General features: G+C 35.3%; 1 protein-coding gene across 6 annotated transcripts in view; it reads right to left on the reverse strand.

Annotated features, from left to right (window-relative positions):
- Positions 1-24,941, reverse strand: part of LRBA (LPS responsive beige-like anchor protein) — a 392,984-nt gene that overhangs the window by 86,120 nt on the left and 281,923 nt on the right. For all 6 annotated transcript variants that reach the window (XM_085579290.1, XM_085579288.1, XM_085579289.1 and 3 more), the window contains 3 exons: positions 14,746-14,886; positions 13,451-13,570; positions 4,683-4,835 (listed from right to left, as the gene is read on the reverse strand). In XM_085579290.1, coding sequence (XP_085435416.1) covers positions 4,683-4,835; positions 13,451-13,570; positions 14,746-14,886 — 414 coding nt within the window. The remainder of the gene's footprint in view (positions 1-4,682; positions 4,836-13,450; positions 13,571-14,745; positions 14,887-24,941) is intronic.

The following is a 24,941-nucleotide window of genomic DNA, read 5'->3' on the forward strand; positions in this document are numbered from 1 at the left end:
TTGACTAACAGCAATAATTTCAAGAGAATGAAAGTAACATAATTCTTTCAAAATCAAGTTTTGTCTTTTCACCCAGCTCACAAAACCTGCAGTTCTGAGCATTGCTGTGTGTTAGCTGGCAGGGGATGTTGCTTTTTCAGTGCAGCTTGGAATAAGGTGGAGTTTCCTGTGCTAAAAAGTAATGCCCCATATTGACTGATATCTATCCTCTAATTCTCACTGGAGATTTTTCTTACCTGAGACAGTTCTTAACACTGATTCATGGTGCTCCACTAAAATATGTATTGGGGCAAATGACTGCCCTACCCTACCTCCATTTTGCTTTTCATGGTTCTGCCATGGTTAGTTTTGTGCATAGCATCTTTATGTATTTAAGCAATTCATTTGTTTCAGAAAGCATCCCAGCTTCCAAAAACTACATTTTCAATTATTTGAAGATTGGATTTCAAAACTTTCAGTCCAGCACAGTAATCTCATCACTTTTCTAATTTGTCTTCCATTTTCCCCAGCATTGAACGAAATGGATAAACCCTAAATCATGAAAAGACTAACTCTGCAATAAAGCACTAAAACACCTAAATTGAGATATATTGTGGAAAGCTGTCTTGACAGACCTCAATGACTTCATTATCATGGAAGCAATCTAATTCTCAAAAAGCTGAGGCTCATCAAAGCTGTGTGAAATTTAGTTACTATCTGTTGATTAATAGTTTCAAATTAATTCTTCCCAATTCAGACATGCAACTTTCAATGACAGGATAAAATTGATTATTTATGATGCAGAACAGAACTTCCTTATTGGCATTTTTAGCTATTCCTAACTATCAGTGGGAAGCATAGGGCTTTTCCCTGCGTTTCATCTAGTCTTTGTAAATGTCTACTTTTTCATGCAGGATACAAAGGGCATTTAAAATTTCTATCAGCTTGAATGCAGTAATTATCCCCAGATCCAACATGTAAAATTAAATGTCTAAAATAGAAAACTGTTCTAAAGGAGAGCACCTAACATAACTAGGACTGTGAAGACAAGAAAAGATGTCAGAAAAATCTAAGTTTTAAAGGTTATATCTGTTTCTGTGTCTGACAACTACTGCTAAAGGTTTTGTTTAGGACTTCTGTACCCAAATCACATCTGAGCACCTATCTCTATATTCTCCCAAGTTCACTTCCCATTCCTATTTCCTGTAGGTCTTTCAGAAGCATGGGAGAACTAAAAATTGTTAGGTATTTTTGTTAGGTATCAGATGAAGATTTCATCCTCTTCTTTGTTCATATACCAAATGCTTAAGGTATTACAATTTGGAAATAGTAAAGTGAGGATCCAACAGCATGTTGAATTTGAGATTTTTCTGTTTTGTTGGGGGACAGGAATTATTATTTTATCTTGTTTAAAAGCCTGTGAGTTTTTTACTATTAAAAATACTAATGCTATAATTCTTATTACACACGTATTTATAAAACGAATTTAGACAATAATACAGTTATTGTTAACTGCATCTGTATAAACGAAAAAATATTTTTAGATGTCTTAGCAGTTATTTCATGGCAGTTAACATAGTATGCCTGAGATTTAGAGCTATATATTAGTGTTTCAGAATAGTAAAAACACAGTCACTTTTCCATCAAAATCTGGACTACCTCAGAGAAAAATAACCTACCCCATTACTGAGTTGTGTTATTATAAAACATTGTGTATCACAGACTAAAACGAAATACCAACTATATGCAGAAGCAATAGATGCACTTTGGAGTTCTTTGTACTGCTTAGAATGACATACTGATGCTACCATTTAGCTCATGATAACATTACATCAATCAAAATCCAGTTTTAATTATACACCATTCTGCTTTTTCTCTCAGAGCAAACACAGAGGGAATGCAACAACCTATTTCAATTAAAATACACACTTTATAGAATTAAAAATAGGCTGGAAATCACTTTTGAATCAGCTATCAGCCTGTCAATTAATGCTCTGAACCCCTGCTATTGACCCAGTACTGTACAAGCTGTTATTATGCACTGTCCTATGTATCATCTGTTCCCTGTGCTGCTCTGTTCCAGAAAGACAGACAGCTGCAGCAAAATGTGCCTGCTCAACCTGAGGACCATCTGACTTTAATTGTAGCACACAGCTTGATGTGGGTCTGGTTATGAGAAGCCGAAGTATCACACTGTAATAATCTGGAAAAGCAGAAACCTGCCAACATGAGGCTGCAAACAGGGGCTCGGGCTGTCTGGCTGCCTGACGAGCTGCAGGAAATATGATTAATGAGCAAGGTATAATGATATCAAGAACCCGATTAGCACCACAGAAAGGTCACAGATCAAAGTAGTATGCATTTCATGAGCTCCAATCGTTGTATAAGATCTGGGGACTTTAAGAGGTAAACTCAAATGCAAAGGGGAAAAAATATCTGTGTGTCATAGCTTACAAAATGAGCACTTGGAATACTGTAATCCCTATTCTGTCTGAAGCAAGAGACAGCAAGGAAATATTAGCTGAATACATCAAGCCCGTGACACGTTGTAGCAAGCTTTTCTTGATCATATTAGTGTGGATCTGAGCTTTAAGCATACTTCCTAAACTATTCTACTTGAAAAAGAAATTATGCTGATTTGATGCTGATGGTATTCAATCCACCAAATATTAACAAGGAAAAGTAATTTAATATTTGCATGTAATTTTCTCAGTGTTATTCCACTGCAAAAGTGGAGATCACAGAGGGCATCATCCACACCAGCCAGGCCCGCTACCACTGGGAAAGTTTAATTATGTCAGACAGAAACAGTTAATGTAATTCATTGGCAGAGAGGTTTAAATTTAATGCTACCAGACCAACCAAAACTTGGTTACAGTTTTATTTTATTTATTAATTTAATATTTATTTAATTTATTAATTACAGAAACAGCATCAAGGACCTACAGCTGCAGGTCCTACCCATTTGGTAGGACACCAGACATCATTTGAATGATGTTTGGAACACTTTAATACCAAAACTTTAATTTGATAAATTATTTCATACTTTTATAATTACCTTAAAACTTAAAAAAAAAGAATCTTTTTTTTTTCTGTCCAATTAATACTTGAAAACTGTAAAATTTCATGTTGAGAATATTGCACAAGCGAGAGCTATCAAAGAGAGCTGCAAGAAAGGCAGACATGAACAGCAGATAGGGAAATGAAGGTAGAATGAGGGAATGGTAGGTCAGAGTATACAGAGAGATGAAGGTGAGAAAACCTAGCCCATGGCTTGAAATGAGGAAAAATAATTAAGAACTAACATCTTAGACAATGAGGAAGTGGGAGATTAACTTCACAGTGGGGAAAGACAGATCCGTAGCTAATAGACTAAAAGTATATTTTACTGCAAAATCTGAAACACCAGTCATAAGAGATCAAGACCACCATGTGCCTTTGACAAGCCTGCTCAAGAACACAGCTTTGCATTTCCCAGGTTATTCTGAAGCACCAGCACATGCCAAGCTCACAGAGGTGTCAGGCTACCTCCCCTACCTATCACCACAACTGTGAGATCAAAAGCTGAGTTTCAAATATGGTTTGCCAAGTAGTCCTGCTAAATGTTACTGTATTTCATATCTCATTTAAATAAAATTTGCACATACATATGGATGAAGGAAAACACTTAGTCCACCCAACATTCTTTGCGATTACTATGGTGCATCTATCACTTCCTGCAGGAATCTAGGCCACACAGCATTTCTGAAAACCATGGTATCATTTCACCAGTAAAAGTGCAGTGTAAAATATTCTAATTAACTTACGAACCACAGATTTCTCCTGATGTAAAGGTTCTCCAATGTTATGAAGCCTAACATGCTACCAACAACAGAACTTTTGCAATTACCATTTCCCAACTTAGGAGTATCAGGATGCTATTCCCAGTTAGCTGGCTACCACATGAAAAACACAGCTTCATATTTCAAAATTTTCTAGGAAAAGCTTGTTATTTATTTCAGAATGCCATCAGTACAGAATGTTTAATTCTGAGAAGAGCCTAACATAACTTTTCAGAATGCTATGAAACCCACCAGTTATGCCTGAAACACCACCAGTGACAGTGTAACAGCTATTCTGCAATTCATTTCACTGTCCAGAGGGCACAGTGAAGATAGGCAGTGCTAACAACTGCACTTCCCAAAACAGGGAAGAGAACAGTAGCACAGGTTTGAGAATGAAGCAGGCAAAGGAGAATTTAGTTCTATTTTCTTGTAAAAAAGGCTCTGAAAAATATCAATTTAATAGAAGAAATGGAAGAGGTGGCAGAAGATTGAAAATGCCTCTTTGGAGTTATATGGACACTGAAATTAAGAAACCTAAAAATAACATTTAAGTCACAAATATTAGTATGATTAAACAAGCTTTTTCAAGCTTTCTGTAAAGTGATAATTTTGTTAGTACTTTAGAACCACAAGAGCTGACATAGAAAAAGGGTAAGATCACCTGTATATTTAAACTGCATTCAAACATTTTTGAGCAAATCTAAGACTGAGAATACTATATTCCTTTTTTCTTCCTACATTTGTAAATCTGTATCTTCATATATATTCAGACATAGTTTTATGTAAATTATAAATATATATTGTAGGCAAATATGCAAATTATTTCAGAAGAATTTTGCAAGACAGAAGTGACTGGACAATAGAAGAGAGCCATCTTACCAGCCTGTTTATGCGAACAAATTCTTCTGGGGTTTTGGCCCATGGTGGAAGTTCAACATCAGACACCACTGTTCCATCATCCATCACTCCCAGATTGTAATTGTTGCTGTTGACAAATATCTCTGGGAGGTAATAAAATTCGGGAATCAGTTCCTGTAGATAAATTAAAAACAATGCCATGTTATAAATTCTGTCAGAGGATGCAGTGTGTCACATTAAAAAACAGTAATTATTAGGATGGAATTAAACAAAGAGAATATATAAAATTTTCCCACAGACATCCCCGTCCTTCCCTAGAAGGGTCCCCTTCTGCACTTTCTAAAATTCAAACCTGTAGATATGACTCCTTAGGATGCTTTTAACATCACAAAGAACTGAGACACAACAGGCTATAAAACCAATATGTCAAAACATTGGTTTTGGTTGCATATTATGCACCAAGAAACTTACAAAACCAAAGTAATGAACATCACATGACACAGATAATATTTAGTGGAAAGGCACAGACAATCAATGATGATAAAAAGTTGTGGAAAACTGATTCTTTCATATTTTAGTACAATATAAAATTTAATGTGCTAATGCACGATTGGTAATCTACAGTTGGGTGAAACCAGCACTGTAGATATTAATTATGAAGGTGTGAAACCCAGTCATAATCTTATTCTCTCTAATATAAAGGATCTAAGAACATAATATTTAGGCTATTACCTAAGATTGTTCAATGCCCAGAAAATTGTAAATTGTAAATTCCAAAATACCTGGAGTTATGCCACATGTTCCATAAAAAACAAACAAACAAACAAACAAACAAACCAACCACAAAGCTGAATAGAGTCAATATTTTTCATTCACACAAAATTCATTTACTCAATTATGTGTCTAGTCTATAAATTGCAAGGAAGAACCATGCAAAATTTCATGCACAAGAGAAAGAGGCAGGGATTTCACATGGTTACAAGGTCTGCACTAAATTCCTTGTCAGGATCCTCACTGCTTTAAACAAATGATGTTTTGATGATCCAAGCCTGTGCTGAACAGGACTGGAACTCAGCATTAACACCTCTCTGGCTGGCCTACTCTGGCACCTCTGCTGGCACAGCTACCATGGCTGAGGAAAAACAGTACAGGAATTGTGATTTCTAAGTCTTCTCAGAAAAACAAAGTAATAGTAACGGCTAAACAAAAATTTTATTAAGCAGAAAATGACACATTCTAGTGTGAAACTGAATATAATAGGCTATGAAGGAAAATTAGACTCAAACCCATAAGGATTTTCTCCTGGATAAGTGGATTATTTCCTTGTTTTGCAAACAGACCTGCAACTTCATAAATTGTCATGCATTTTATAAAATACATAGCAGGTAATAAATAAATTTATCCAAGTTAATGGGATTAGAGCCTTATTTATACACTTTCATAAAAATATCTGCAATGTCTGGGTATAACACCTAATAGAAAAAGCCCATAAAGACATAACACATATATTTCTGCCCTATATTTTAAACATAGGTTGGTTGGGTGGGTTTTTTGGGGTTTTTTGTTTACTCCTTGGGCTTTTTTTGTGGAACTTGATGTTGTCACTTAAATACACCCAACAAACCTGGCAATCTGACGGATTTAGAAACATTGAGCCACTAAATTAGAGAATTTACTTTCTTTGTAAAGAAAGGATCGATATACGCAATTGCTTCAGGAAGTGTATTTCATAGCAAATGAGTGGCGTAAAATTGGTCTTTCATACAGCAAGTGCAAGCTGCAGGCCACTTGAGAAGTAGGGAAAAAAAGTCAGACTGCCTCAGCAGCTTTATCTACCAGGGGTGGAGGATGTAGCCAGCCAGAAGATCAGCAGATCAGATCTGAAACGCAGTCCTGACATGGGTCAACAGCTCAGTGGTCTCCAAGAGAGCCCCTCAGGGCCAGCTATGGCATGAGCAGCTTTCCAAATGGCTGTGCAAGGAGGAGGTCATCAGATTGCGGGCAAGGTCAAGCCAAAGTAGCCAGGGCAAAGACAGGAAAGATCAAGCAGGAATTAAGCTATTATCACCTCCATCCTTGTGTGAAACACTGCTTGGCTTTGAATCCTACATCTTTTTGTTTACAGTCCCCCTAATTAACTAGGGTAAAAAACATCTTCTGTACCAAATGCTCGACAAGTAGTTGATAAAAAAGAGATTTGAAACTATTTTACTGCATAAGAACAAGAATGTAGCAAGGATAAACTATGTAAAAAATAAAGTTTGTAAAAAAAAAAAAAAGTAACACTGAGGTTGCTACAGTTTTTATCATCACAGAAATCAGCAAAATAAAAGCAGACACACAGGACTATTAATTTGATAGCAGAACACACCCCAAATATGAAACCATACCCTGTTTCTGAACACTTAAAATACAAGCTCATTACATATGTTGCCAATGCTTTTATTTCTCCTTTAAATATGTATCTGTACAGCTATTCATTAGTTTCTTCCAAGATCAGAAAACATTTAGCTTTCTAGAACACATTGTTTTCATTAGGTTACACAGAAACAATATGCTGGAAACTTCAAAATTACCTGTAATTTCTACTAGTTTAACTATCAGAAACTTTTCATAAAGCTTTTCATTACTCCAGAAATGAGTTTTCAGAAAGTTTTTCACTGTCACCATTATGATACATTTCTACAAAAGGAGTTTCTTTGTTATGTGATTTTTTTCTCTTGGCCATGTGCTAACATTTACCTACAGAAAAAGGGAGTGCAAACAGATGCATGTGGCCATTGGAAATGAGAGCCCATTTTTAATGCCTTTATAAGAGTGAAAATTATAACATTAGTTTAAGGAAAAGTTTTTCCTAAAACCAGCAAAAACACCTGATCACAAAATATTAATTTTTATCAAGTTAACAAATATTCTTCACGTATTTGGCAACTGCAGTCCTTAAGAGTCCTCCTGAAATGTATTTGTGGAGTCTTCTTTATTCTTAAAATCTTCAAATCACATGAACAGACTGACACTAAGACAGCAGATGCTGACCCACATGTGCAACTCCAGAAATAACAGAATTTCCTGGACACACGAAAATGTTAAAAAAAAATAATGAATGCACTTTTTGCTTCTTTTGCATGGCAGGAGGAATGAGTTAGTAAAAGTTTTCACACAAACATCACATGAAGATGCAGGACCACACATGAGAGGCCAGAATGAAGGATCCTTTAATATCACCCAGAACAGTGACAAGGACTGGACTAACACAGGGCAGATACAGCCTCTGCATGGATATTCTGTCAGCTTCTTACAGCTAAATGGTTCTGAACTAATCCATGCTTCTGATTTGTAAAATCATTAAGTGTGGGGTCTGTAGTTTTGTCTGCACAGGTTTTCCTTTGGCTGTTCTAAAACTGCTTCCTGGCAGTTCCAGTGGATGGTCCCAATGGCCATTTTGTGGAACCCAGTATATTTCAGTTCCTTATTTGCTCTTCTATGCACCCTTCCAGGTACTATAGACCTACATGATTCATCACATTCATCACATCAGGGATCTCTTCTTGCAAGATAAAAGATTCTAGTCTGTTTAGATTTCTTCCTTCTGGAGGTCTTCCCTTCCAACTAAAAATTTTGGTTCCCTCCCTACTTTTTCTAACTCTGCTGAGTGCCTTCTGAAATTTTCCACACTCAGCATATGTACAGAAATGGTACAACTGCCCCACACTTCTTTTGTTCAAATTTCACAGAAAAAGACAAAACATCTCTATGATTTGTTGAAGCTCTTGTTTTAGGATTTGTGTTTGGAAATTATTTCCTGAAACTTCCTTGTTTGAATTCACCATTTCTACAAGGAAGAGACAAGATATATCCTTATGGTAAGCAATACTTCAGTTGTTTTGCCATACTTTTCACTACAACTGAAGAAGGAGTTCACAGACGATATCAACATAAACCTAACATTCAGTACTTACTAAAGTACAATTTTTCTCTAACAAAAATTGCCCTATAGCACATGAAAACAGTGATTCCTAAGGAAAATTCACTAAAAATATTTTTTACAAAAATGCAGTATCAACAGGATGTCAGTTTAACAGTGGTAACTTATTTTCATATAGACCACCATGCAAAAAAATATTAATGCCAAAAAAAATTAATTCATTAATGCAATTAATTTTTTTTCTTTTGTTTAGAAAATGACTGATGCATTTTCAAGCAGTGTTATATGATCTCCAAAGATATCTAGAAAAAATGACAGATCCCTAATCCTATTAAAACATTTATAAGATACCAAATTTTCAAACTAAATTATTTCACAATCATGTTAAGCAATATTAAGCCTATATATAACCTGTCAAGCAAAATAATAAAAATGCATATTGGAAGTCTAGACTTTTATTCATATTACCACACTTAATTTCTTCTGTTAGGAACTTAAATGGCATTCAAGAAATATATACTAATCTATTAAATTAACTCAAATTACATTTTTTTTCATCACACTTTCTGATACACACATCCAGATGGCTGTATTTTTAACTACTGTAGTTCCCACAAATTACCATGCACAGTTCTGACCGAATGTGGAATATATTTTCTTCCTTTTTTTTCAACTCAGGGAAGTATTTTCCCTGTTAGCACAATTTTACACAAAACCAAATCTTTTATGAAAACCAAATATCTGCATCCTAAGTATGTTAAACATTTTACTGCACAAGACATGGAGTTTGTGATTAAAAATCTGAATTTCTAGGTACTTGCTTATGAATTTTGCTGGTCATTTCTCTTTTTGTGACTACTATGACATGAAATTTCTTATATAGAAAGGCCATGTTGCCAGTTTCACAGCAACTTTATTCAGTAACTTTTGAGACTCTAAACATGAAGCTTGAATTAAAGAGAAACTGTCTAAAATTATGTTATGCTAATGAATTTTACAATAAGCTTGCTGAAACAGTATTTCTGTACCTAAAGTCATCTGTTTTACACTATGAGGATCATAATTTGCCAAACACACCTGTATGAGATACAAATTCAGATATTCAGTAGCATTCCCCCAGCCTTGCAATAGCTGCCAGCTGTGTGTCAAATCACAAGATTTCACAAATTAGTGTCCATTTTCTGGTGGAACAATCTAAAACAGTGTAATTGGAGTTTACTAATGTTTTATTTAATATTATGATTTCCTAGCATCTCTTTTTGAACAAAACTAATCAAATTCACCAAAAGCAACTCAAAGCACAAGAAAAATAAATAAATACAAAGCAGCAGAGGAAAAGCCATGAACAATACACAGCTCTATACTAGTGACTGTAGCTTGGTGAAAAATTGTGAAAAAAAATCAGTTGAATTAAACCAATCTAATTTTCTTCTGAAAAGGAAGCTGCAGTAGTGGATGGTGAAAGAAAAGGTGGCAAGGTGCTGCTTTACTTTTGAGAAAGACCTCTGAGACTGCCCCAGTCTCCCATGACATTCCTACAAACAAACTAGAGAATGGAGATGAGATTGGCTTACAATAATGTGGGAGTAGCCAAGCTGGAAATCCATATTCCAAGAGCAGTTATTAATAATAGTTCACCATCAGACTGGGAAGACATGGTAATGGAGTCTGTCCTGCTCTTACAACAGGTTAGCTGACAAAGCAGAAGGAACAAGTGCTTCTGAATAAGTGCAGGGAAATACTGCCAGGCTATACAGGCTTGCTTTTTCTGGGGTATTAACAAAGCTAACCAGGATTGCTAGCACCAATAATGTAAATGAATAAGTAACTGAGTTAATGGTTATGCCTACATAGTACTTTAAAAGTACCAAGTGGTACTCTCATAAATTGAACTACATTCAGCATTCTTCAATGCAGAATATTTCACTTGAAAACATACAGCTAATCATTTAAAGGCACCAGTCCTGAGCTAATTAGTAAATAATGCCAGAGTGGTAGTGAGAACACTAGTAAACTTCCAAAAGATTTTTAATTTTCATTGCTCAAATAAATGGATAGGGAGAACAAGGAAATTGAATTTTATGCCACAAATCACCTCTTGAAATCAAAATTTGTGAAGTTCAAGCAAAGGTTATTCTACAGATGAGCACTGGTTGCATGCTTTGATCATCGATCTGAGGCTTTCCCAGGATATGAACACAGATTGGTTATGACGACACATATGCTTCAGCTTTTTCTGCTGAAGTTATACCAGCCAACAAGAGTTCTTTCCAAAGCCAGCTCTTGTTAGTCCTTTCTGTAACATAGAGTGCTTCCAGCTAAGACTAACAATAATCTTAGGACAGTAGCATCAGTAACTGCATTCATTCTTTCCACAAGAGATTCAAGGAGAAGTAATTTCTTGTAATCAGCTCAATGGTTTAAGTTTCACATTTTTTTCAGCTGGAAGAGGAATGAACCCTTCTTTTTCCTTTGTGTCCCCTACTTGCTGATAACTACAGGAGCACAATTAAAGTGTTCCAATTTGTTCAGGCTCTTCCACGCATGAGTCAACTAAACACATTCAAGCTAAAATGTTGCAATTCTGCATGTAAAACCTATACTCTGCATTTAGCCATGTATATTACAAACACTTGCAATGTAGAGCACCAAGTATCAGGAAACTTGGTTTTCACAGCTGTAATGAAATATGGGGCATACAGGTATTTCCAGTGAAGATGGAAACATTCAAACATTTTCCTTTCTAATTATTTAAACATATCCTATGGAAATCTCAATCTCATCCCCTTTCCTGGTTGCTCATCCAATCTCACTAATAGACTCCTGTAGTCAATCTTAATTCTCACTCAGATGCTTCACAGCAGTATCATGTAATTCACAGCAATTCACAGTCTCAGGAAGCTGTAAGCAACACCAAGAGATCATCCCTTACAGTAGGGATGCCTCTAAAGGCACTACCAGCTTGCACATATATGATTTCCAAAAGTCATCCAAGCATTTCTGAAAAAACCCTTCCTACACTGATTGCCAGGGAAATACTCATTGCTTTTATTTTTTTGTTAGGAAGGTTACTTTGATTCTAACCAAAATCTTCTTGGTATTTAAGACCATTAATTCCTATCCTATCTAGCATGGGCAGTAGAGATTTTTTCCTTTTTTTCTTACAGCAGTTTCCATGTAATAGAAGGACACAAGCTCCTCCTCAATCTGCTCTGCTTTAGAAGAAAAATAAGCATAGCTACTCACTCTTTCCCTGTATTCTATTCAAGACCCTTGCATTCTTATCATTGTTCCAGTGTGAATTCTCTCCAACTAGCCTACAACTGTGGGTGTATTCCAGCTCAGACCAAATTAAAGCTGGGCAAAAGTGAAGATTTCTGTCATACCTTTTGAAAGTTACATTATTTCCTGTTGATGTATCTTCCATGAAATGTTACTCACTATTGTTATACTACAATACTGCTAATTCACATGCACTGGTGATGTACAAGAAACCCAAACCTTTTTTTGTTTTTCCCAGTAGATTGTTCCTTGTCTTATAACTGTATGAGAACCTGCATGAAAATTACAATTATTACTTTTCCCTAATAAACTTCAACTAACACCTTTCTAAAATAGATTTTCCCTTCTGCAAGAAGCGCTATCCATTTCACTACACTTCCAGTACCTCCCAATCTAACAGCAATGGAAATTGAGGCCTAACCTGGTATTATTGAGAAGAATTCTGCTCAGTACATCATTCAATTTTAATAATGAACTGCTAGTAGCTATTCTCCAAATACAGTGGATTCTTTTAGACAGAGTAATCCCAGCTCACTCATAAGACAATGTAAAAAACTAAGATCATCATCTGCTTCTTCTCTGTTCATAAGGTCTGTTACCTTTTCTCATCAGAAACTGTGATTGCTTTGACATAATCTCTTCTTGATAAACATGTGTTTCATTTGCTTGTCTCCAAGCTATCTTCCTGGCACTTAAACACCGTCTGTTTATTTGCCTAAGTATTTTTCTGTGAATTGTAGTTAAACTCACCTCATAATTTCTTGGCTCCTTTTTTTTTTTTCATATTAAATACTTTATTTGTTTGCTACTGTTATCTGTCTCCTTCTCCATTTCTCAAAAAAAAAAAAACCAAAATGCACTCTGAAATTCCATCTGCCAATAGAGTGGGTTACAAGGAAATTAAGCCTATAATGACCAATTAAATTTGAAAAAAAATCTAGTGTGTTTGTTATTTCTAAACTCTTCTTTCCCAATTTCATATAGACATTATATCTTTTTCTAAGTGGAATTAATTCCACTAGTCACTGATTGCCTTTGATTCTCACAGATGCAAGAAAGACATCCCTTTTTCAACACTACTAGTTGATAATTTTTTCATTCCAGTAATTTGCAAACCAACCCTTTCCTAAATTGTCTGCTCACCATAAATATGAGTAAATGATTTCATGTCACTTAGGTCTTTTGCTGGTTGCATGACATCCTTGAGCTAGACCCTGATTTTCTCCAAATTACACTCATCCATCCTTCCTTCCATTAAAAAAATCCAACTCTGATATTAATATACCTTCTTGGATTTGATCTTTCCCACCACTGCTAGCATCTTTTTCTTCTTTGTTTCCCTCCCCAGTTCAAAATATTTCAGGGCTACATATTTCTCAGGGCTAAAAATGTTTGCTATAGTTTTAGAAAAGAATTCACTGAACTATTCTCATGAAAATAAAACCATGTGTCATCTCCCTTGCATCTTTTTTCAAATAGTGGGGTGGCTCCCAGACTTCTTCCTTCCATCCTACACTCCCAGCTACAATAAAGGCAGAGGCAATATAAAATATATCTTAACACCCTTCAGGAAATGTTTTACCTTGATGTCAGAAGTGTCACGCTGACTGTTGCGCCATGCTCTTGCAATAGACGAAAAAGTCCTATCTGCATGATCAAACTTCCCACCTTGCAGATTTAGGAAAAGTGTTGTGAAGGGTTCCTAAATACATATAAAAAGATTAATTAAAAAAAAACAATGCATCTCTTCAGAAATTTCAGGGTAAAACAAGGAATTTATAATTCTTTTGGGTTCTGGTTGCAAATGATGCCATTTTTCTGACAGACACTTGATTAATAGCAACAGTTAATTCTATTATTTAAGAATGAGAAATACAAACTGATCCTTGTTAGTTCAATAAAATGCTTTTTAATCTTACTCCATGCATATATATATTCAGATAAAGAAAAGCAAATAAACCAAAAAAAAAACCTCAAAGGCTGAAGTAGAAGCTACAGTGTGTGTTGGTTATGACACAAATTGCTTTCAACAACATGAACAAGCTCAGATGCCTTAGATATTTATTAAACTAGCATGTAACAAAAATAACATGTTTTGCTTTGTTCGAGGTGATCTGTTAATCTAAAAGATAGCATTCAATACTGACAGCTTCAGGACTGTTATTGTTTTATATATAATTTATGATTTAGAAAAATGTTTGGAAGATTTAAAAGCCTCCTCTTAGTTAGAGAACACTTAAGCACATATTAGTGGATAATTGCTTGAAATTAGCTAAGCACTGTAAATTACTTCAAGGATTTATGTACGCTTGTACATTCTAACAGGCTTTAATTAATGATGTGCTGCTAATGCTTTCCCAAAGAAATTACTTCCTAGGAGATAAATCACCTTTCAATTTTATTGAAAAATACATTGTTTAACCAATATATTATCAATATGTAGTAGCTCAAAGTTACTCCTATAAATTGTAGCACATTTTTTTTAATTAATAATTAAAATCACAGAACTTCATGATCATCAGAAATCCATTCACTCATTAGGAGGGCAAAATTAAATATATTAATTAAGAACCACAAATGCTTGGTGCTTGGTACTTGGTTCAGTAAGAAAATATGCAAGGAAGGGAAGTTAACCATGCTTAAAGAAGTATGTACACTAAAAAGCAATTTTTAAGCAGAAAAACCTTTACTGATTTGAAAAGGCTGTACCAGAAAAACTGAAACTTTCTGCTTGAACTTTGGAGCATATTTCTCCTATGCTATCGATTGCAATTACTAGAAAATTTCAGTACTCTTATATACCCTTCAGTATTAGTTTAGATTTTTGTTGCTTTCATTTTCATTTAAAGGAAAAGTATTTTTAAAAGATATACTTACAATCCTTAACAACCACGTGAGTGCAAAACTTGCTGTTGAATAATGAGTGCCATAATGAAATTTTGGGACCTGATCGTCTTCCCATGATTCGTATCTCTCAGCAAAGAACGCTGCTCTCTTTGGGTTCAAAGCTCCAATAGGCTGCAAGATTGACAAAAATAAACTCATTAAGCAAATAAGATTAATGTGAATACTATCACATCATACTCGCCTTGCTCTTTCTTGTAACCAGAATTATTGCCATACATGGAGAAGAGTGAGTTTGGTGCTTTGCAAAAGCAGATGTTGGTTCTTGTAAGCACCTGAGGAGATCTGTGTACTTGGAAGCAGGATTCCATGCACACACACACGGCTGCTTGGAAAAATCTCCTCTGCATTGCTACAGGCTCCATTTACTGCTGATTCAAGTCACTGATTCCATCCAATTCACAGTGGAATGTCTGGGACAAAGTGTTGTTTAACTTGGGTGCCTGTGGATATGTGTGCATGTTGGATACACTATTAAGCAAACAGTAAGCAACATTGCAGAACATTTTTTGGACATTTTTTTGGAGAAAAAAGTAGTGATTGATGGGGTGGCAGAATATTAACAGTGGGCTTGGAATTTTGATATTACTTTTCTTGTTTCTATGCTTTCTATTTGCCACCTCAAGCCAAGTTTTACTTAATTCACAGAATTTTAACCTTTGAAATAGACAAATGAAAGATCAGAATTTTTATATAAAACATCGATATAAAAGAAACAACATATGCATGACAAAAAATGTCTATCATATTTTAACCAATACTATTATTCTTTGCTCATTGCTTACCTAGAATATAAACACCCAGAGATTTATTTAAAAGTAGGAAACATAGGATTTTGTTATCTACAGCTATGCATTTCCTAAGCAGACTTTTGTATAAATGATTTGAAAAAACATGAATATAAGTCACACAAATCACTGAGAAACCCAAAAGTGAATTCAGCTATTTCACATGTAAGATGCTCTAAGAGTTCTAAAATATCTTTGAATATATGAGCAAAATATGTATGCAATACAATTTTGTATACAGATTGAGCACACAGTATGTGTAAGTTATGTTCATCTGTATGGACAATGAGTGCATTCAAATACAAGCAAAGAATAAACATGAAACAATATTTCCTTCTCTCTCTTCTTCAAGAATAAATATACTTAAGAATACACTACATGTGAGGAAAAACTAAAAGTCCTTGAACAAAAGTATCAGTAACCTCAACTTTAATTCAAGCAGAGTTAAAGTGAAAAACTCTTTCTGCTATTGAGATTGTGATTATTCAAATAATTCTTCTTTGCAGCTCACGTGAAATTTGGCATATAAGCTTCAAAGTATTTTCTCTTCTAGGACAGATTAGGTCTTTGAATGACCTAAAATCTAATCACACATTTTTTACTTAGAGCAGCTTTCACATTGCAGTAGGATAAAGAAAAACATTTTAGGTTAATTACTATCTTTGCAGTTCACTAATTTGAAATATAACCCTTGAAAAGAAGTTTTTCCTGTATAAAAGGATTTTTATCTGATTTAGCAAATTTATTCCAGGGAAGTATGAAACTGACTCCAAGAAGTCTCTTTGTGACAAGAACCATTTTGGAATCTCCATCTATACTGGTTTTCTCTCAAGGCTCAGATATGCTTGAGGGAGGAAAAGAAAAAATAAGGTAATTTGTAGACAAATTATACAAATTAAAAATAGGAACAATGTTGTGCTGTATGGTTCTGTAACATTTTATGTATTCTCTTGATCTGCCTCTATTATTACTCTCCAAATGAGTACAGCCCAAATCAATAGTTATAGAATTACATTCCTTTAATATAAAGCTAAACCAAATTAGAATTGATTCCGTTCTCTTTTCAAAAAATAAAGAAAAGGTATCATGCAGAGATCTATATAGCCAGAACCCACAGTATTGATTTTAGCTGTTATTGTTACAGTTGGCTTCTGAAGCCTGCAACAGGACAACTATCAAGACATGTCACATTTATTTGGAAGCAAAAAAAAAAAAAAAAAAAAAAAAAAAAGTCCCCAAATGAAAAAAGCTTAGGGGAAAAGAAAAAAAAGAAAAAAAAAGGACTGTGGAGCTGTGCACTGACAATGATACACTATCAGCTTACTCAGAGAAGTTACAGTGGGAATACACACATTGAATTATACATTACACGAATACACTGATTTATTGTGGTAATAACATCCACCTCATTAAAAGATTCTGCTTTGCTGCAGTTGGAGGGCTACATATTGTTTACTGCTATAAATTAATGGCAGTGCACAGAAGACTGTAGAGCCCTTCTAACAATAGATCTGTAATGACAGTGCTGTATATCACAGCTTCCCCAGCAGCTTCATAATAAAATGGAGACAATGTATTGGGCTAATACATTCTACCAGGCAGGCCCATATTTTTCTGACAACTGCTTCTAAGGATGAGGTGATTCTACTGTGTTACACTGCACTGGGCAGAGTTAACTACAGAATAAAGAAGAAGAAAGAAAAGAAATAATTTGAATATTCTCAGTTATTTCATATCGCAAAATTAACAGGGAGTCATGATTACACACTGTAGTCCCTCCCCTGTGGACAAATGCCAAGGGGAAAAGAGGAGCTCTAAACTAAGCTGTGCTAGATGTAGCTGTGAAACCACAAATTTACACTTATCAACACAGTTTCACAATACCTTCTTAAGGAAGGATGAGCTGAAATCCTGAAATTCCAGAACATATCTTATTTGCAGCACCTCTTTTCCCAGAGGAAAATCAGATATTAGTTCACCAATAAAAAATGCTTATTTAGATCGAGAGGGAAAAATGAAAAGTAGAGAGAAAAATTCCAATGAGCAAAAATATGAGATTATAGGAGTAAAAATGAAGAACCAAATCACTGATGGCTGCAAAGTTTTCAAATCATATTGAAAAATGAATGATGTGTATGGTTTTCAAGTCAGTGTCCATTTAAAAAGAGGATCCAAACTGGGGCAAGAATTGGATTTTGTAAAGTAGCTTTTGTTTTCACTTTTTCCAAGGTGTGATGACCTGTTTTTTGGCCCTAAGTGGTTGTTGTAACAATATGTGCTACAATCATGAAAGTTAAAAGCCATTTTTAACAAAACAATACAAAACAACTAATTCGATATTATTTTTTCAAGTACCCTCAAATATAGAAATACCTCAAAATAAATAATTTCACATTTCTACCAAGAACTGAATATAGTAGATCTCAGTATTTGGACCAAACTTGCTTGCTTCCTTTGAAACATAACAAAGAAAAATGGTTTGCTGAAAAATAATTGAGAAAACATACTGACTCTTATCATCTACTCTGTCAAATATGTTCAGACACAGTAGTGCAGAGTTTTATTTGTTATCTCTTACTCTTGCTCTGTGCCAGGCATTGGAACACTGACCCATCTTGCCTTTGCTTCGAGGCCTCATTGCACCCCAGAGAAGAAAGCAGAATGTTCACTGCTCCTCTACAGAAGGCAGAATCTCTGCTGGACTCTGCCACTCATGTTAAAGAATATATAAATTTTGGAAAAACACTAATGATTTTAAATAAACAGATTGAAGTTTTCTAAAGAAAGAATTACAATATGACTATTTATAGTTCTACATTTAAGAAGATAAAAGGTGGTTTTTACTCCTATCTAATGCACCTTTGTATTTTAATTAGTGTTGCTCCAAATATTTCACATCTTCATTATGAAAAAAGGAAAGAAATTAAAAAAAAAAAAAAAGAGGGGGAAAGAAAAGAAAAAGTGTTTTTCATTGTGATTTCTTACACTGTTTTCTTACCCACATATAACCAGGTATTTGTATTCCAGTGAATACAGTTTTTTGTGTTACTGAATCATGTTTGGTAGCATCTTTGCCAAGTATGATGTTGTTTCCCACACATCTTATTTTCAAGATGACTATCTGGTTTTCATTACTGATATTTTTCATATTGGGCCTAAAGGACCAAGGGGACACTTAGGTCATCTCATCTAGCCTTGAGCTTGTGTGACAAGAGGTTAAATGCCTTTGCATTTTATGATTTTGAGTCCAACTATTTATACTTGATTACAGCACAAGCTGTACTTGGCCAGGCTGCTTTCCAAAAAGGCATCTGACTCCTGAGTACATGGACAATCTGCTACTTTTCTTGGAAGCTTTTTCTTCTGATAACTCTTACCCTCATTCTAAAAAATATATGTATTCCAGTTAGGTTATGAATTTACTGATGTGTTATCAAAATAATCTTACTAAGCTTCTCTCTGACATATTGCAAAGTCTCTACTTGCCCAGTATATTCTGAATTTAAAGATACTTGCAGACTATAACTAGACTTTTTAATAAATATAAGAAGTGGAGCTATTCAGGTCTTCCATTTTAAGGCATTTCTTCCACCCTTAAGATTTCTCTGCTTGCCCACTTATCAATGTACTTTAACATTCAGAAAACTGAAATGTGTTCAGTATTTCATTGTTGTTTTTCTCCATAAATATGCCAACTGCTGCAAACTCTGCTGCACTCAAACCTTGCTTAGTTACTTTGTGTGTCACCAACACAAAATTGACTGAACTAGTCAATACTTATTGTCAGTAGGACATCCTTATCACTGAGTAAAATTTCTTTTTCCCCAACAGAGATACCATAACAAGATACAACGGTTTAACTAAACCCAAACTTTATTCACTTAGGTCAGCTGGGAAATATCTGAGAATAAACTCATATAGTGTAGATCATTACTCTCTCATCTGTCATTTTTGGGTTTGAGAACAGCCAAAAAATGCTATTCCCCTCTCTCAACCTAGTCTCACTCACTGCTAGACCTCACCATTTTTCCTCTCAGGTAACCGGCTCCAGTTTCATTAAAAATTAGGTCCCATCTTCTTAGAGGGCATCTTACCTTTAATGAATATATAACTCAAACTAATTAAAGAACCATATCCCAAAGAAAACAACAAACACAATTATCTGCTGAACTGTTTGAGCTGCCCTCATTGATCAACCAAAGTGTCCTTGAGCTGTAAGATTTAAAAAATCAAAACAATTTATCAAGGATAAAAATAGTCCTTACCAATTCATTCACAAAAAACCCACTGGTTTCACAGCAGATGCCTCCCAAAACCTACATCAAAGACTAGGCTAGGAGGGGGATATACAAATTTGGATAAATCAAAATTTACCTGAATCCAAAGTGACAGAACTTGACAGAACCTTTTTATTCTTCCTCAGTAAGCATTTCAATGATACACAATAATTCTGAACTGATACGCTATTTTTTATTATTAATTATGAATTATAATTTAGTCACTTGAGAACATGAGCAGCTACTTGAATTTCATGTACTTAGTTAAATAAGGAATTCTCTAGTTGAACTTGTATACACAATGTTAAAACTGCAATAATTAAGAATATTAGTGAGAGTACTCTGCCTATCTTGATATAAACACATAATCACATTCTGTTTTATAAACTTTTAAATACTCCAATTTCTATTCTCATAACTGAGAATTTGATAAGGGCTGAAGGATAAGCAAAAAAAGGTCATGTGCATGCACATTAGAAGTATTTGTACATATTGTTTATATTTCAGATGTTTTTAAGAGCACGCATATTCCTTTGAGACCACAGGAACAGTCAGGAAAAACTGATCTAAAGATGGTATAATAACTAGAATGTCTGAACACGTTAGTATAAATAATAATTAATGGTGCAAAAGACAGAAGACTCCCCAAGTTCCCAGTTAAAAAATATGGGTCATAAGCTAATATTAAGCATAAAAAAGAAAAATAAAAACCCTATTATGCAACATTAGTGATGTTTTAGCAATCTGTCAGTGACAGAATATACCTCAGGTCACCTAAAAACTCGGAGGAATTTGAATTTAAAAGAAAAATTTCCATGCCTTCACATTACCAACAATAGTATCAAATGCTGTTACAAGCACCTGTAGCTGCTGAACTGCAAACTAATTAAGGACACACTAATGAAGTACAGTAAGGTTTACTCACAATCACCACAACTGAATGTGTCACACACTTTGCACCTGAGGTATTACACCTTAATACTGCTGGGAAGCCAAACTGAGGACAGTTGTTATGTGTTGTATACTTCCAAGAGGTTAGGGAGAAAGGAAACAGGGAAATCCAGCTGCTTGCAGGCAGTGAGTAGGGTATAGACTTACTCAGAAAATAACCCTGCCAGTTAAAAGATAACATTTGCATGCACTCTCCATCCACTTGTTAAGTGAAAGAAAACCCTGCACTGTTATTCCCTTGCTTAAAACACAAACAAACAATATTTTTATGGATTTTGAGAAATAGGAATAATAAGTGAGAAGCCACACACACTGGAGTCATAGCAGGAGATGAAAACATTTTCTGTTTGCCTTCCTTTTACAGACCATGTTCCTAGCCAACATATCATGCAAGCCACAGAAAACAGCTGCCATTGTACCTAACACAAGATCCACATAGGACAATCAGAACTCAAAACATAATCCTTTTTATTTGTACTAAGAGCACAGGACCTCAAGCCAAAAGCTGACACGAATTGACATTTGCTGCAGATTTCTCTCAGGGCAAACAAAATAAACATTATTCTCTATCACATGTAAGTACCATGCCTGAGAAAATGAGCAGCAGAAGGCTAGAAAGAGGTACTTGGGAATGTATAAGGAGGTTTCTATTGTAATCTGTACTGTTTCATAAAACTACTCCAGACTATAACAATCCTGAATACAAATAGTCAGCTAAGAGCCTATCAATGTATCTTGTTTCACATATGCATTGCTCTGCTCCTAAGATGAATTCATCCATCATCTTATTCCCAGTTTCATAAAATCTCCAGATTAGTCAGCCATCACCTTCAATACCATCACAGATGAGCATTGTCAGAAAGTTTTACCAGCTCCCTTTTCACACTCTTTTTCAGATTAGCATCTATGCTGAACAGTATAAAGTACCAAACAAACTTTTGGAATGTCAGCAACCAACCCACTTGGGAAACAAACCTTTGTTTATGACTTTGAGGCAACTTCAAGTGACTGGCTGATATAATATATAAATTATTTTAATTCATCTTATTAAACTGTTCATGTCAAACTTTTAGGATCATACCATCTTTTCTTAGTATTTTTTGATATTGGTTTCCTTCATTTGATCTACATTTTTGTCTGTTGATGTTTGAATTTTAGAAAGATCAGTTGATGTCTGCATCAAAGCCCAGGCCTGAGAACTACCTTTAGATTATTCCTTAAACAAAGATTATCATTATTTTACCATTATCTCATTTTCTGACCAGTATTTTTAAGCCGGGATTGTTGTTTGACCCCAAGAGGCCTCCTGCTCCTAGGAGTTTGACCAACTCAGCTCTAGGCAGCTCCAGTTAAGTGAGAAAAATTCCATATTCATTTCCCATATGAGTGCAATTTTTAACTTAGCCACCTTGTTCAGAAATCTGGGTTACACAGATGTGTAACCATAATCTGCTGAGTTCAAATGTATGAATATAAAAAGGAAGAGAGACTATATCAAGAGAATAATTTTCACTTTACATTAGGAAGACAGAAAACACACATTCAGAATGTCTATGGCCCAAGACATGTGTGTGAAATTACTTTCTTTTGATTTCTAATAGATCTTACGACCAGACATGTGCCCCATGGTTTCTCGTGACCATTTAAAAGGTTATGAACCTCTTTCAGGTCACTTCCAATTGGAAGATGACATATGTCCAGGGCACCTAAAACTGAAACAAGAGCAAGATGGACAATAACAGCAGATATAAAATTAGAATACCATTCTGAACATCCACAGTTAATTTTGAACTACAGTTTTTCTTATCCTTGAGCATTACTGCATTGCAAACAATACTCCTCCTTGAGGCAAATCAAGATTAAGATTATTAGGCTTATTACTAAAATTACTCTTTTTGATCATGTAAACTTGGCTTTTTCCCAAATACCTAAATAATTTTAAAAGAATGCAAAAGATTGCTTGAAGACAGCTAAGTGATCCTAGAAACTGATATATGCATCTGCAGTACAAATAGGATGCTTCTTTTGACTTTAGAAAATAAGCCTCTGGTGGGAAGAGAAGAGAACATGGAAGAGAAACGAGAAGCATTTTATCACCCACTTGTAATATTCTTTGGAGAAGGTGGTATGACACAGAGAATAACCAACTAAAGACAAGAAAAAACTCTCAAAGTTGATGCTAATAAAAGATGGTTATGACACTGTCATCAAGCAACATAAATTACCAGAATATTTTTTTTAAAAAATCTATCTGCACTGAGAGTAAGATTTCAAAAAGGATGTTTTGATAAATCCTCTCAAAGATACATTTGGGTCAAGTTCCAGCCTCACCACGTCTCCACAGGAGTTGTGGAGAAACAGAACACTGTGGAAATCATGTTTGTTAGAAAAAAGGTCCTGAGACAGATGCCACATGAAGCTCAAACCAACGTATCAACTCAATCTCCGTCCTTAAAGTGAAATAAGCAATTGACACTAAAATCCAAACAGTTGAATGTCTCTAAGGATCATGTCCAAGTCGGCCTTAACAAGCCAATAGCTACTTGATTTAAACAAATCCGTCTTGCTAGCAGCTGCGTTCCTGCGTTTTCCCTCGGAATAGTCTCGAGGTGTCCCTGTCCCTGGTGCTGAACGCCAGGCGCCGAGGCTGGGGGAGACGAGGCTGGCTCTGGGAGGGTCCCTGACCGTGGTGCTGCACACACGGGCTGGGGACACGGAGAGAGGGACAGAGGGCTGTGGCACATCAGCCACAGACCCATCGGGCCCTCTGCAGCTTTGTCTCCCAATTTTGGCAAGTGTGCTTCTGGAAATGATACAACACAGTGGCTCAGGTGTCAGAAAGGATAATCGACCCATTTTATTGCTCATCCACGATAGCATCTGTCTGAGTGTCACTGTCATTCCAGAGTTTCACAAAATCACTTTCCCCATTTAGAACTGGGAAAAAAATGACGTTATTAAGCCAAAACTTTCAAGGGAATATAACAGACTACTCAACACTTTAATTTGTACTGTTTCTAATTACAAAACAGATTATTCAATCTGAACAAAGAAAGCCCATAATAGTCCTAAAATTCTAGTACTGTCATGGGATGTGAACTTAATAATCTTGCACAGCTTCCTTCAAAGATTGTCTTTGAAATTCTCTTCCCACCTTCCCTTTTCCAGTCTCTGTGTATGCAAAGAAGCCAGATCAGGAAAAGAGGGTCTTCATTGTCCCAGATAGATTTTGCTCTTTTATGGTTTCCTAAATGGAACCAACACAAGGTTCTACTCTGAGTACTTCCTGTTTGTATGCTTCCCCTCTCCTAAAAGTTTCTTCCAACATGGTTCTGTCAAATATTTAGGTCTGTCAACCTACATTTTAGAGAGGATGAAGTGCTCCTCTCCTCCAAGAAACAACTTGTGTTTCACAAAAAAAGCATGAAAAGTTGTTATCTGAAAATGGAGAGGATCTGAGAAGTATATTTTATCCTAAAAATACTAAAATCTATACTGGACTAAAAAAATGAATAATGAAATATGTGTCTCCTTTTCAGATATCACTGATATCCCAGATATCACTCAGGCTGGCATTAATATCCCTAACAGTGTTTCTTAGCTATCCAGAATTCGAGAAAATTTAATGGACCTTCTTGTGCGTACCATGGATTCCGATACAAAGTTTGAAATATTTTACTTCCTGTAATGTCATGTTTTAAGCAGGGATTCACATGAAGCACCCTGAAAGGGAGAATATTTGTACTTTCCTTCTATATCCTGTCCGACTTTGGAATACTTTTAAAATAAGTGGTATCTTCTGTCACAGATACAGATGACAAATTTCCTACCTGAAATACCAGTGACAAGGCAGCCAGGACAGGTGCTGAGCCCAGCAGTGCAAGACATCAAAAGCTTTAGTGCCTAAATTCCATGTAATTGCCTATCAAAATAAGTCACTGCCATTGCACTCACTCTTGTTATTTCTCACACTGTTCTTCTCATCCTCCTTTAATGTCCAATTTTCGAACATGCTTTATGCTTAGAAGGACACCGAGTACTGGTGAGTTCATCGGTTTTAAATGCACTCCTTTTGTGTGTATTCAGCATGAGCTGAATAAAATCTAATTTACATTTCCTACACGAAAGCACTTGATTCACAGAATATCTGTAC

Source organism: Lonchura striata, chromosome 4, assembly GCF_050655825.1.
Source record: "Lonchura striata isolate lonStrDom1 chromosome 4, ASM5065582v1, whole genome shotgun sequence".
NCBI classification, from domain to species: Eukaryota; Metazoa; Chordata; class Aves; order Passeriformes; family Estrildidae; genus Lonchura; species Lonchura striata.